Below are 13,787 nucleotides of genomic sequence, written 5' to 3'. Positions count from 1 at the left end.
CTCTAAGAAAAATATGAGAATAGAAATTTGTAATGTTTTGGAGAGGGGAAGGACCTGCCTAGCTACGAGTCCTTTCAGGGGGCATTCCATCATAGACTCCTATACTTATCCGGATTATCGGTCTATCAAGGAATATCACATCAAATAGAACTTGTAATTCTATACAGCTAAGGTGTACACATCTCAAACAGTCATCAATATTCACCAAGATCATATTTTGATAGATGCTAGTTTCGTTTGTTAATATGTTTTAAGGGGTACCTGTTTTTTGTCTGAAAAAGTATTTTAATATGACATAAATATTTGGGGTAATTACCTTTTTCCCTATGAACTACCAAAAAATGCGCGATGCTCCCATGGACTACCAACTCGACCAAAATAGAGCATTCAACTACCAAAGACAACTATTTTTTCCCCTTCCATCAGTTAGAGGGGTTAAAAGAAACAGTCAACGGGTCATGTGCCGTTTTACATGGGGGCATGTTGAAAGATGGTGATAGTTCATGGGGGGAAAAGAGGAAGATGGTAGTAGTTTATGGGGGAAAAGAAGAAGAAAATGAGGGTAAAACGGTGTGTGACGGTCACGTGACCCGTTGACCGTTTGTTTTAACCCCTTTGACTGTATGAAGGGGGGAAAATGGTTGTCTTTGGTAGTTGAATGCTCTATTTTAGTCGAGTTGGTAGTTCATGGGGCATCGCGCATTTTTTGGTAGTTCATGAGGGGAAAAACGAATTACCCCTAAATATTTTTGGTAGTATTTTTTATTTTGAAAAAAAATAATAATTAACAAACAAAGTTAGTTCTAATTTATGCTCGAGATTTGTTATAGACTAGATCAATAAATGAAGAAGCAAAATATAGCAGCTTATATAGAAGTGTACGTCTTAGTTTAAAAATTCAAATAAATAGGTGAGATGGATGCCCTATAATCTTTAAGTCTTGAAAAGACCAATTGAAGAACTCCCACATGCAAATAAAGTTTTCTTGTATAAAAGAATAATGAACGCCTCAAACCAACAACTGGGTATTGATGTTCACATTTTAGCACAAATTTCTGCACGGGGAGAAATTTGTAGAAGAGGATGTGGCAGCATGTGCCGCCACGAATCCAACACAAGATGTTTAACGACAAGGGACACCGACAGGAGAAAAGTACTGCAGGGTAAAACAAATAAGGATCCATTGCAAATTTTAAAAAATGCTAAATATTAAAAAGGTAGCTTTTTTAAGCGACGCATACAAGCAACTGCATGAATTCACGTAATGATTGTTTGGTGATGCGAGGCACCAACACAAAGGTGTGGAGGCAATTGACAAAGGGCACCCTCACATTAATTGCATGCTCGGTGGCCAAGAGCATCGGGCACTGATGACGAAACCGGGTGGCAATGTGTCTCCCCCAAAGAAGCGTGAAAATTGAATACAAATTAACTGCGGGTTATTAATTGGGATAATTGTACCGTTAGTCTCTGTGGTATACTATAATTATTTTTCACTCTCTATGGTTTAAAAAGTTCATGAGAGGTCCTCGTGATATGCAATAATTACAAATCGATCCCTAGCATCAAATTCTGTTAAAATTTTTAACAGATTCCGTCAAATGCCACGTCAGCGCCACGCGTCGCCAATAAGATGGCGACACGTGTCCACCGTAATAAAAAAAATATAAATTTATTTAAAAATAAATAAAAATACTTATTTTTTTTATAAAAAAATTCATAAAAAAAAACAAAAAAAAAAAAAGCTGGAGGGGTGGCCTGGCCGCCCCCAGCCACTGGGGGTGGCCGCGCGCCACCCGCAGTGGCTGCAGGGGGTGGCGCGCGGCCACCCCCAAGCCCCAGGGGGTGGCCTTCATTAGGGGTGGCCGCGCGCCACCCCAGGCGGCATCTGGGGGTGGCGCACGGCCACCCCCAGTGGCCGGGGGTGGCCCCGCGCCACCCCAAGAGGCCTCTGGGGGTGGCACGCGGCCACCCCCTTTCCCCATTTTTGTTTTTTCTTTTTGTTTTTTGTTTTTTTTTTTTGAATTTTTATTTTTTTAAAAAAAATAAGTATTTTTATTTATTTTTTAATAAATTTATATTATTTTATTAAGATTGGAAATGTCAGCGCCACGTGCCACCAATAAGATGACGACACGTGGCGCTGACGTGGCATTTGACGGAATCTGCTAAAAATTTTAACAGAATTTGATGCCAGTGATCGATTTGTAATTATTGCATATCACAAGGACCTTCCATGAACTTTTTAAACCATAGGGAGTGAAAAATAATTATGGTATACCACAGGGACCAACGGTTTAATTATCCCCTATTAATTACCTCTCTCTGAAGAGTGAAGGTGTACTGCAGTTTGTGAAAAAAAAAGAAAGAAAAAAAAATTTCGTAGTCCCTTTAAAGGACAACTTTATCACTTTGATAATTATCTCTTTAAAGTTACAAAACTATTAATTTATTCTATCGAACTTTAATTTAAAATGTACTCTCAAGTATCCCCACAGAGTAATGCTTGAATCAGGTACCTTTGTGAGTCTTGCTAAGAACTTATTCTCTTCTATTTAGTTCTGGTAGTGTCGTTTCTTCTCCTTACCTAAATTGCTTGGTTTGCTTGAGAAAAAAAAATAGGAGCTTGTTGCACATCGGCGAAGGGAGTTGGATGGCTTTATAATCTCTACAAAGTCCAAATTGTTTAGATGGGGTACTTTTGTGGATTTTGCATGACTCATTCTTTCCTATTCAGCCCTTTTTTTTTTTTTTTTTTTATCCAAATCCCTTGGTTTACTTAAGAAAAGAAAATAAAAGAAAACATGGAGTCTTCGTACAAATAAAAAAACTGAGATTCCAAAAGAACGAAGAATTTAAGCATATCATAAATGAAGTTCTATCTACCCGAACACTCTCTTCTCTCTTTAGACTAAAACTTGTAGTTTTTACCTAACTGTTGAGGAGGTGGGAGTATTTCACTTCCTCCTCCTCCTTCCTTCCCCCTCCACCCCCCCCCCCCCTCTCTTCTCCCCTCTCCCTTTCCCGCCTCTTTTGAAGGCCTTATCTTCTTGGATGCCCTATTTGCATCTTTTGAGGCCGCTTATCCATCGTCTTTTACGATTTATCTATATTCACCACCTCTACCGACCTTTCTTTTATGCTAGGGTGGGTTGCGAGTGACTCCCACAATCCACCCTAAGTGGATGTGGTTGCGAGGGTAAGGATTCCTTGCGACCCACCCCAACATGGGAGAGGGTGGGTCGTTGGGGATCCACTCATCCCCGCAACCACCTTCGCGGGGTTAGGGTTCCTCACGAGCCACCTCTGCGGGGTGGTATGGGTCGCCAGCAACTGTGGAGGGGATCTTCATATCGCCACCATTTCTATATATATATATATATATAAAGGTTTTAGGAGATATGCTGATATGACGATGCTGACATAGTTACACTAAATTAGAAGGATTGTACGTTGATTTGGGAATGCTTATGTGGAAATAGTACACGTGATGCGACGTGATTGGATCAGCTATTTTTTTGTATACTGAGAAGAGTAATGATTCACTACCACCTAAATATATAAGGCAAGGTGGTCCCCCACCTTAATTTATTTTTAAAAAATAAAAAAACTCAAAAAGTAGTGGGGGACCACCTTGCCACATAGACAAGGTGGTAAAAAGTTGTATATTTAGGTGGTAGTGAATCATTATTCATACTGAGAAAATAGCTCACTGGCGGAAGTTGATAAAAGGAGTGATTTTACACTGCCAAAAAGCCCAAGGCCCAATTTTATTACTTTCCAAAATCCAAAGACTTATTTGATACACACCAAAAGCATAGAGACCAATTTTGAATTTAAATCCTCTATATATTTCATAACAAGAGGCCTTTTATTTTATTTGATTAGTTTGTGTATGTATATACATTATATATATGTTGAGCTTGGACGTGAGAGATCGAGTGGTACAAAATCCTAAAGTGGTTGAAAGTGTGCTTTAATTATATATTGTTTTATGTACGTGTTTGTTGGGCTCTCCATTAAATAGCATACATTTTTGGATTCAATACTCTTAATACGTTTCACAAATCGGTAGAAACCAATTGTAAGGCGTCATGGAAATGTACGTTTTCCTCATGCTCCAACTTGCTTTGGAAAAGGTTTCGTCTTGTAGAGTATGGTTATTTTGTGGATATTAAATTTTGTCGGAGTTGAGTTGGAAGAATTTCTTGAAACTCAATTTATAAAACTAGCATGCATATATATATATATATATATATATATATATATATATATATATATATATATATATATATGTATATATATGTATATGTGTGTGTGTGTCCTTAGCTAGCGTATAGCATATGAAAAATACATATACTTTTTAATTAGAAACTATTAAAAGAAAATATATGTTTTTCATATATATGTTTAAAATCACGTTACAGTTTTATTGAGTTTTATTAAGTTGAAGGAAATTCCTCCAAACGTGTTTGGAGGAAACAAAGAGAAACTAAAAGGAAACCATGTAGGGGAGTCATGGAAATTAATTAACTGAAATATGATTTTTCTTTTTTAGACTTTATTACATTAAATAAACCTAATGGAAACTATATATGGACACATGCACGTTTTCCCCAACCACTGCCTTCTAGGTATGAATTTTCAAGTGACTGGTTTGCGGGAAAGATTTTCTTGTGAGCAAGATGAGCCGGGCGCGCGCATAATGCATGCAACTGGTGGTGAGCTAGGTTGATTAGATCATCAACCAAATACAAATCACGTTTTAGGTTCGAATTAACCGCTGGAAATGACGTCTCAAACTGATTGGAAGAAAAAACTAAAGATTAATCAACTATCGCTTATAAATACAAGACGGTTGCGAGGGGGAGTGAGTCATGCAGCCTATGCAGAGGCACGCATTAAGAATGAATGCTCACGAGCACGCTTTCAGGCAAAGAAAAGAATCATGATCACTAACATAGCAACGAAATGGAGGGCTCTCAGCGGCGAGGGAGACTGGAAAGGTCTGCTAGATCCTCTCGACCTCGATCTCCGCCGGTATATCATTCACTACGGCGAAAGAGTTCAAGCTGTTTATGACGCATTCATTGGGGACGAGAAGTCTAAGCACTGTGGACTTTCCCGCTATGCCAAGAGACACTTGTTCTCTAAGGTGGGGTTAGAACAGGGCAATCCATATAAGTATGAAGTGACAAAATATATCTATGCTACGACGTCAAATATCTCAAGCAGCCGCGGCTTTATCAAGAGGTCCATATCTGTTGATCCACCGGCTGGGGATTCAAACTGGATTGGTTACGTTGCGGTGGGCACCGTGTTAGGGAGGAGGGACATTTTGATTTGTTGGAGGGGAACGGAGGGGACGGGCGAGTGGGTGATGAATATGCGGTTCGATTTGGCCTCAGCTTCTGCAATACTTGGAAAGAAGTATGATCCAAAGGTGCACGATGGTTGGTACACCATGTACACTACGGCTCACGCGGGTTCAGCGTACAATTCCACTAGTTGTAGAGAGCAGGTGAGATTTCGTATATTACTTCTGGATTAATTACTTGGAATATACCATATATATATATATATATATATGCGTTTTTTGTTTTTAATCTATGGTATAAATTCAAACAAAATAAATGACAATAACAAAAGAGTACTATTTGTATGATCCAGCTGGTTGGATTTGCATCAACAAATTGCATTCAAGTTATATCTGGAGTGGGCTGAACAAATTAATTTTGTTATTGTCAAATAAGTCATATATATACCCAGATAATGATTTAGCTGACAAAAATATATGCATTGCCTTCAGGTTCTAAGTGAGGTAAGGAAACTTGTAGACATTTACAAGGATGAGGAAGTGAGCATTACTGTGACTGGCCACAGCTTGGGCGCTGCAATGGCAACTCTGAATGCCGTCGACATTGTTTACAATGGATATAATAATATGCATGCAGGGCCGCGCACAAATGAGCCAATCAAGGCCTGTCTCGTCACAGTCTTTGTGTTTGGTGTGCCCCGCGTCGGGGACGAAGGGTTTCTCAAACTATTCTCTGATCTCAAAAATCTTCATGTCTTACGCGTCAATAACAAGCCAGGCGATATTGTCCCCTCCCTGCCACCGTTCGTGCCGCCGTTGTTCCCATACGTTGATGTGGGAGTGGAGTTGATAATCGACACTCGCAAATCGACCTACTTAAAAAATATTGTTATTGATTCCCACGCGCATAACCTGGAAGTTTATATGCATGGAATTGCAGGGACACATGGGGAAGATGGGGAATTTAAATTGGAAGTGAATCGTGAAATTGCACTTGTAAACAAGACGTCGGATGCTCTAAAAGATGAGCTTCTTGTACTTGATAATTGGTGGACTACGAAGAACAAGTCTATGGTCCAAAACGACGACGGCACTTGGGTGTTGATGGATCATGAGAGTGATGATAGCCTTATAATCATGCCTGGTTTGAAAATTGTGTGAGGTAGGCAGGTAGCCTTCGCATGCGAACGAATTAACATACGTACTAAATAAATTAAGCCACCGGTTTGGCTGGCTATGTATATATATATATGCCACTGTATTTCTCCTTTGCAATGTCACAAATAAAGGGGTGAGCATTAATTAGAAATGGCTTTGCTTAATTCCCAATAGTTTAAATAGCATTCTACAAAATTTCATTTTTGTTCTTGGTTTTTCCACTCATCAACTCGTAATTAAAATACATGAATATGAATCCTTTGCTTGTTGGTAAGGTGCAACATGAGTATAAATGGTCCCTTAAGATAGTTTTAACTGGCGGATATATTTCCAATATTATTGTGGAGCCTCTTGATAGATCAAATGTTTGGGTGAAGGACAAGCAACTCAAGTTCGAATTTTACTTAAAAAGAAAAACAAAAAAAAGCGCTCGAATTTAATTTATCTGTGCATAAATACAATATAATTGTGTAATTAGTTAACTGTGCGTACGTATGAAGTTTCTCCTTATTATTAAAATAAAAATAAAAATGAACGTACATAAATTCAAATAAACAGTAAAGTGATTTTTTTTTTCTTTGCGCAAAGGGTGATTTTAGCCTTGAAAATAGAAAAAATGAATACATAAATTCAAATAATCAGTAAAGTGATTTTTTTTTTCTTTGCGCAAAGGGTGATTTTAGCCTGAGAAGACTCAAATAAGTGACATCTGTTTTATAAGAGCTAGTCCTAATTGAGCATTTAACCCTTTCAAGTTAACACACTTTTTCCACATTCTTTCTGTTTTTAAGGGAATACACATCTGGATCAGCAGATTTTAAATAAATTTTAACTAAAGAATCACGTCTTTTCTTTTTCTTTTTTCCTAACTATGTTTTAGCTACCCATTGTTCCAAAAAAATTAGAGCATTCCTAATGGCTTATCGATTTTGCATTTTTTTGCTCATTAAACTAGCTAACAATTCTTCCAAAAACTGTCTCCATCCGATTATGTAAAGTCATCCATTTTTTTGACAATTTATTTTTCTTCAAAAGTTTTAGGTATGTAATCAAATTTTTACACACACAACTAAATTCTCATCATTTATTTATAAAACCCCAGGAGCCTAAAATTCCTAGTGTTTTTTGAAAAACAAGAATTCAAAGCTGAATTTTTCTCGTCATCTTGTTATAAAATGATGGGAACCCTATAATTCTTGGTGTTAAAAAAAAAAAAAAAAATCCCCAAAAATTGCCCGTAATTCAAGGCTAAATATTTCTCATCATTTAGTTATAAAACAATGGGAACCCCATAATTCTTGGCCTTTTTTTTTTTGTTTTTTTGTTTTTTTTTTTTTTTTGTTTTGATGAATCAAAACTTTATAGAACAAGAACAACCACAAACTACACTCCAGAATCAAATCTGGACCACGTCCACATAACAGGGCTCACAGGGAAGCATCAAGCAAAACCCCAAACAGCAAACACCTACTGCATCAAAGCTAACAGATTACAACAAACAACTACCCAACAGAAATCAAACAGATTACAACAAGGAATGGAGATTCCACCTATACACCAACTCTAAACAAGAAGATAAACTTTTAAACCTCCATTTAGCTAGAAGTCTGGTTCTAACATCTTAGAGAACCTAGACCAAAATTCACTACAAAAAAAAAAAAGGATTTTTGAGTTGTTTTAACAAAACGGCTCTAATTAGAGCTGCTTTTTTAAAAGGGCTCTAAATAATTTTGAGCCGTTTTGGTTAAAAGGGCTCTAATTAGAGTCGTTTTGGTTAAAATGGCTCTAATTCGAGTCGTTTTGATTAAAATGGCTCTAATTCGAGTCGTTTTACTTAAAACGGCTCAAATTAGAGCCGTTTTTTAAAAAGGGCTCTAAATAATTTTGAGTCGTTTTGGTTAAAAGGGCTCTAATTAGAGCCGTTTTGGTTAAAATGGCTTTAATTTGAGCCGTGTTGGTTAAAACGGCTCTAATTAGAGCCATTTTGGTTAGAACGGCTTGAAATAATTTTGAGCCGTTTTGATCAAAACGATCAATCACACATGATCATACTACGATCGATCACATAGATCGTACAATGGAACATGATCTTACCACGATGGATCACATAGCGTCCATCACATAGATTATACCATGACCTATCACATTGATCATACGACGACCTATCACATTGATCGTACCATGACCTATCATATAGATCGAACCACGATCGATCACACTTAGATCGTACCACGATTGTTCACACTTAGATCGATCATACCACGTTCCATCACATAGATCGTACCACGATCCATCACATAGATCGTACCACGATCCATCACATTGATCGTATCTCGATCCATCACATTGATCGTACCACGTTCGATCACCTTGATCGTACCACGATCGATCACACTTAGATCGCACCACGATTGATCACACTTAGATCATACCACGATTGATCACATAGATCGTACAATGATCGATCACATGATCCTACAACAATTGATCGCATAGATCGTACCACGATAGATCACATTGATCGTACCATGATTGATCACACTTAGATCCTACCACAATCGATCACATTGATCGTACCATGATTGATCACACTTAGATCCTACCACGATCGATTACATAGATCGTACAACTATCGATCACATAATCTTACCACAATAGATCGCATAGATCGTACCACGATCGATCGTGGTAATATCAATTGTGTCAATAACCCCCCTCAAACTACCAAAAAATTAATGTTAATATTCACCATAATGATAAAAATACCCTTCATAAAATTGTTAAAATTAATATATATATATATATATATATATATATATATATATATATATATATATATATATATATATATATATATATATATATATATATATATATATATATATATATAAAAGATAAGAAAAAATTATACAAAAAAAAAAAAAAGAAATTTGTTTTAATTTTCTTTCATTTGTTTATTTAAATTTTTTTTTTAAACAAAAAATTGTTTTAATTTTTTTTTTCCTTTTTTCTTCAATTTTTTTTTTTTTTTTTTTCGATTGTTTTAGTTGGAGCCTTTTTGGGTGAAAACGACTCTAAGTTAGAGTCGTTTTCACCCAAAAGGGCTCCAACTTATATATATATATATATATATATATATATATATATATATATATATATATATATATATATAAGATAACAAAAAAATAAATAAATAAAAACTTGTTTTAATTTTCTTTCATTTGTTTATTTAATTTTTTTTTAAACAAAAAATTGTTTTAATTTTTTTTTCCTTTTTTCTTTAATTTTTTTTTTTTAGATTGTTTTAGTTGGAGCCCTTTTGGGTGAAAACGACTCTAACTTAGAGTCGTTTTGTTACAAAACGACTCAAACTTGGAGTCGTTTTATTCCAAAACGACTCCAAGTCGTTTTGAGAGGGGGCGCGGGACACGAAATTTTCGTGTCCCGCGCCCCCTCATATTTTCGTTCAAAAATTTTTGAACTTTTTTTTATTTCATTTCTCTTATAAAAGGTACAGGCAGCCCACGTAAAAACTGACATCTTCTTTCTGTCTTCTTTCTTTTTCTTCTTTCTTCTTTCTTCTTTCTTGTTTAGCCTCTTCTCGCCTGAACCCAGAAAGATGAAAAACAGAGGGAGCGTCCAAATGAGAGACACACACAATCACAGAGAGAGACAGAGAGAGAGAGAGAGAGAGAGAGAGAGAGAGAGAGAGAGAGAGAGAGAGAGGCTTTCTTTCATTGTCTCTCTTATGGCGCCCAAGAAACAAAGTGTCAAGCAGCAAGACCCAACGAAGCTTGAGTTGCCGCCAACGATGGTGACTAGCCCAGGAGCTCGGCGAAGCGAGCGGCCAAGAAGGAAGAAGAGCACGGCTAAGTCGAAGCCCGAGTTGCCGAAGAAGAAGACAAAGAAGGCTGCAAAGAAGGAAGAAGAGCACGAGGAAAAAAACTCAGTCGAGTTTTTTTGTAACTGACATTTAGGTTTTGAACGGTTCCCCTGTTTTTCCATTTGGTGTTTGGTATGACTGTCAGTGTTCTGGATTTTCAAGAGGTTGATGTTTGAATTAGAATAGTTTTGAGTTAAAAATCTTGTTATTGGATAATGTATTCATTTTCTTTGATGATTATGGGGAATACTTTCCCAAAATGTTGTCCCTGATTTATGCTATATGTCCATGATAATAGCCAATTGCTTAGAAGATAAAGCTGATTTCCAGCAATTTGGTTGTAGCCATTTAGTCCAGCTTATCGGATGTAGTGTACTGAAAAAGGGGTTTTGATATATATATATATATATATATATATATATATATATATATATATATATATATATATTCTAAGCATAAAGCTGATTTCCAGCAATTTGGTTGTAGCCATTTAGTCCAGCCTATCGGATGTAGTGTTCTGAAAAAGGGGTTTTGATATATATATATATATATATTATTTAGAGTCGTTTTAGAAACTTTAAAATGACTCCAAAATAATTTTTTTTTTTTTTTTTTTTTTTTTTGTAAATTTTTGATTTAGAAACGTTTTAAGGACTCTAAAGTGGCTCTAAAAAAATTATTATTATTTTTTTAAAAAAATTTAGAGTTGTTTTATAGTTCTTAAAACGGCTCCAATTAGTTAGAGTCGTTTTGGTCCAAAACGGCTCAAATTTGTTTGAACCGCTTTTACCAAAACGGCTCAAACCGGTTTGAGCCGTTTTTGACAAAATGTCTCTAACTAATTGGAGCCATTTTAAAAAGCGATTTAAACTGGTTTGAGCCGCTTTAATTAAAACGGCTCAAATTAGAGTTGTTTTAGTTCAAACCGGCTCAAAACGAGATTTTAATACCCTATATGTTGAGCCATTTTGAAAGCGGCTAAAAAAAAAGGGCTCAAAATGTTTTGAGCCGTTTTAAAGCCTTAAAACGGCTTTAAAAAAAGGGGCTCAAAACACCTTTTTTTTTTTGTAGTGATTGCTTCCTTTGAACATGGTATATTTCCATGTTGGAGGTCATTATGATGCTTTCAGAGATGATACATTACCAAGCCAAAACATAGCAGACCTAAGCAAGCTTGTAGGTCCTTGCCATGGAAATTATAGATACCCCAATCCACAACATCATCCCAACAACAAGGAGGATCAGCAAACCACATGCCTTCATAGTAGCCTTCCAAATTCTGTGGCTAAAGTTGTAGCTAAAAAAGATATATGATCTTTGCACTCAATGCAACCGTAGCAGAAATGACAGTTCAAATTACCACTAAAACCCCCAACAAGACAGCTTCTGTTTTGTAGTGAGCTGCATTGAGAGCATCTCTAAATACAAGCTAGCAAAGGAAAGAGTTTAGGAATAGCTAACGAGAACCAAACCAACCTCCACCAAGCAACTTCCGGAAATTTCTCCCTAAGATTATTCCAAGTGTCAGCACATGAGTAAGTGCCATTGCTTTCCAAAGGGGCATATCAGAAACCCCAAAAGTAATTTCAGGTAGCCAGCTCTGGATGGCAACCAAATCATCTGATCTAGCGCCCTGCCAAAACCAGTCCTTATTCTTGATAATAGATGAGAGTTTTGCATCCTTAGAGAGCCTAGAATCATAAAGCACACAATAACCATAGCTCTCCAACAAATAACCTGCAGGGTGCCAATGGTCATGGCGGAGAAAAATTCTACTCCCATCCCCCACTTGAAACCGGATAAAAGTCTTTGCAATCTCCCTCATCTTGAGAAGCTTCTTCCAGCTCAAAGAACATGATTGTGGAACCGGAACCTGCTAGAGACTTCTACCTTTTAGCCAATTCAAATTAATCTAGGCCACCCATAAAGACCCAGCCTTAGTGAACAAACTCCAAATATGGTTTAGCACACACTCACTCTCACTCTCTCACTACAAAAAACACGTTATTTTTTGGCGTTTATTTCAAACGCCAAAAATTATATTATTATTGTTGTTTGTTGATAAAATGCCACTTAAAAAAAAAATCACGGCATTTTTACAAATCCGCCACTTGGAAAACAAAATTTTCCATCGTTTATTTATATAAAAAAAAAAAAAAAAAAACCAAGAACCTTACAATTCCCAGTGTTTAAAATAATAAATGTCAGGAATTCGAGGTTAACTTTAATGATGTTTAATTATACAACGTCAGGAACCCTACAATTCCTGGTGTTAGAATTATAAACGTCAGGTAAACTTTCATGGCGTTTGCAATAAATGTGATATTACCCTATAATTCCTAGCGTTTATATATAAACGCCAAGTGAGGAATACTAGGGTAAAAAACTTTGAGCTGCACACACTCTATCATTCTCACTCTCCCGCTTAATCTCTCTCTCACCCTCTCTCTCATCCTCAACGCCGCAGCTTGCTTCACCTCGACCACCCCGAATGCAGTCGCTTGCCTCACCAAGACGCTGCCCCTCACCTCCTTTTCTCCCTTCGATGTGTTTTCTTTCTGCTTTCTCTTGCTCATCTTGGCATCGTTGCTTGCCTTACCTTGATGCCGCTACTCACCTCACTTCAACCACCCTATACGTCGTCACTCGCCTCACCAAGACGGTCCCGCTAGCATTGTGCATTGACTCGGTTAGTCTATCTCCATCCCTCCTTATTGCCTTAAAAAGTTATATGCATGCAAATTTTAATTTTTCCCTTTATTGTTTTGGTGTTTCACACATGAGGGATGTAAGTTAGTTGAGAAATTGTGATGTTTTGGTTTACATGCTTTGTAATAAGTGGGTACGTCAGTGCTGTGTGTCAAAGATTTTTCTTAGATTATTTTGCATGCTGAGCATGTGATTTAATTTACTTGAACTGTGGGTTTTTGATGATTGATCTTTGTTTTCACTTTTTTTTGGCCCAAATATTTTGGTCTCCTTTATTTAAATTGATGCACAAAACTATGGGTAAGTGAACTTAGTGCAAGCAAGGAAAATTTGACCTGTTAATGAGGTGTTGTGGTTGGTTTGGATAAAATCCTTTGAAATCCACATGCTCTTCCTTTGATAATCAATACATGTGTATGAGATCTGCTTGTTGGGGATCATGCACTATACAGAGTATACGTAGCGGAATACCAATCCTAGAAAATTTTTGGGGTAATTACCTTTTCCCCCCATGAACTACCGGCCTGTGTCATTTTGCCCCAACGAACTACTACTTCGACCAAAAGAGAGCATCAAACTATCATTTTTACACACTTTGGCCACTTCTGTCAGTCTAATTCATGAAAAGACTTAAATGCCCTAACTCAATTTCAAAAATGACCTAAATACCCTTATCTTAAAAAAAAAACAAAAAAATGAAGGAAAAGGCCGCCACCCCCT

The 13,787-nt window shown here is 36.8% G+C and overlaps 1 protein-coding gene across 1 annotated transcript; it reads left to right on the top strand.

The window, feature by feature from the left end:
* The first annotated feature begins 4,942 nt into the window (after positions 1–4,942).
* Positions 4,943–6,478, top strand: LOC133868961 (phospholipase A1-IIbeta-like). The gene is made up of 2 exons (XM_062305952.1): positions 4,943–5,521; positions 5,810–6,478. Exons 1-2 carry the CDS (start codon positions 4,949–4,951, stop codon positions 6,476–6,478), a joined length of 1,242 nt encoding a protein of 413 aa, XP_062161936.1. The 5' UTR covers positions 4,943–4,948.
* The last annotated feature ends 7,309 nt before the right edge of the window (positions 6,479–13,787 follow it).

Source organism: Alnus glutinosa, chromosome 5 (genome assembly GCF_958979055.1).
Source record: "Alnus glutinosa chromosome 5, dhAlnGlut1.1, whole genome shotgun sequence".
Lineage (NCBI taxonomy): Eukaryota > Viridiplantae > Streptophyta > Magnoliopsida > Fagales > Betulaceae > Alnus > Alnus glutinosa.
This window is presented reverse-complemented; position numbering and strand designations above follow the sequence as displayed.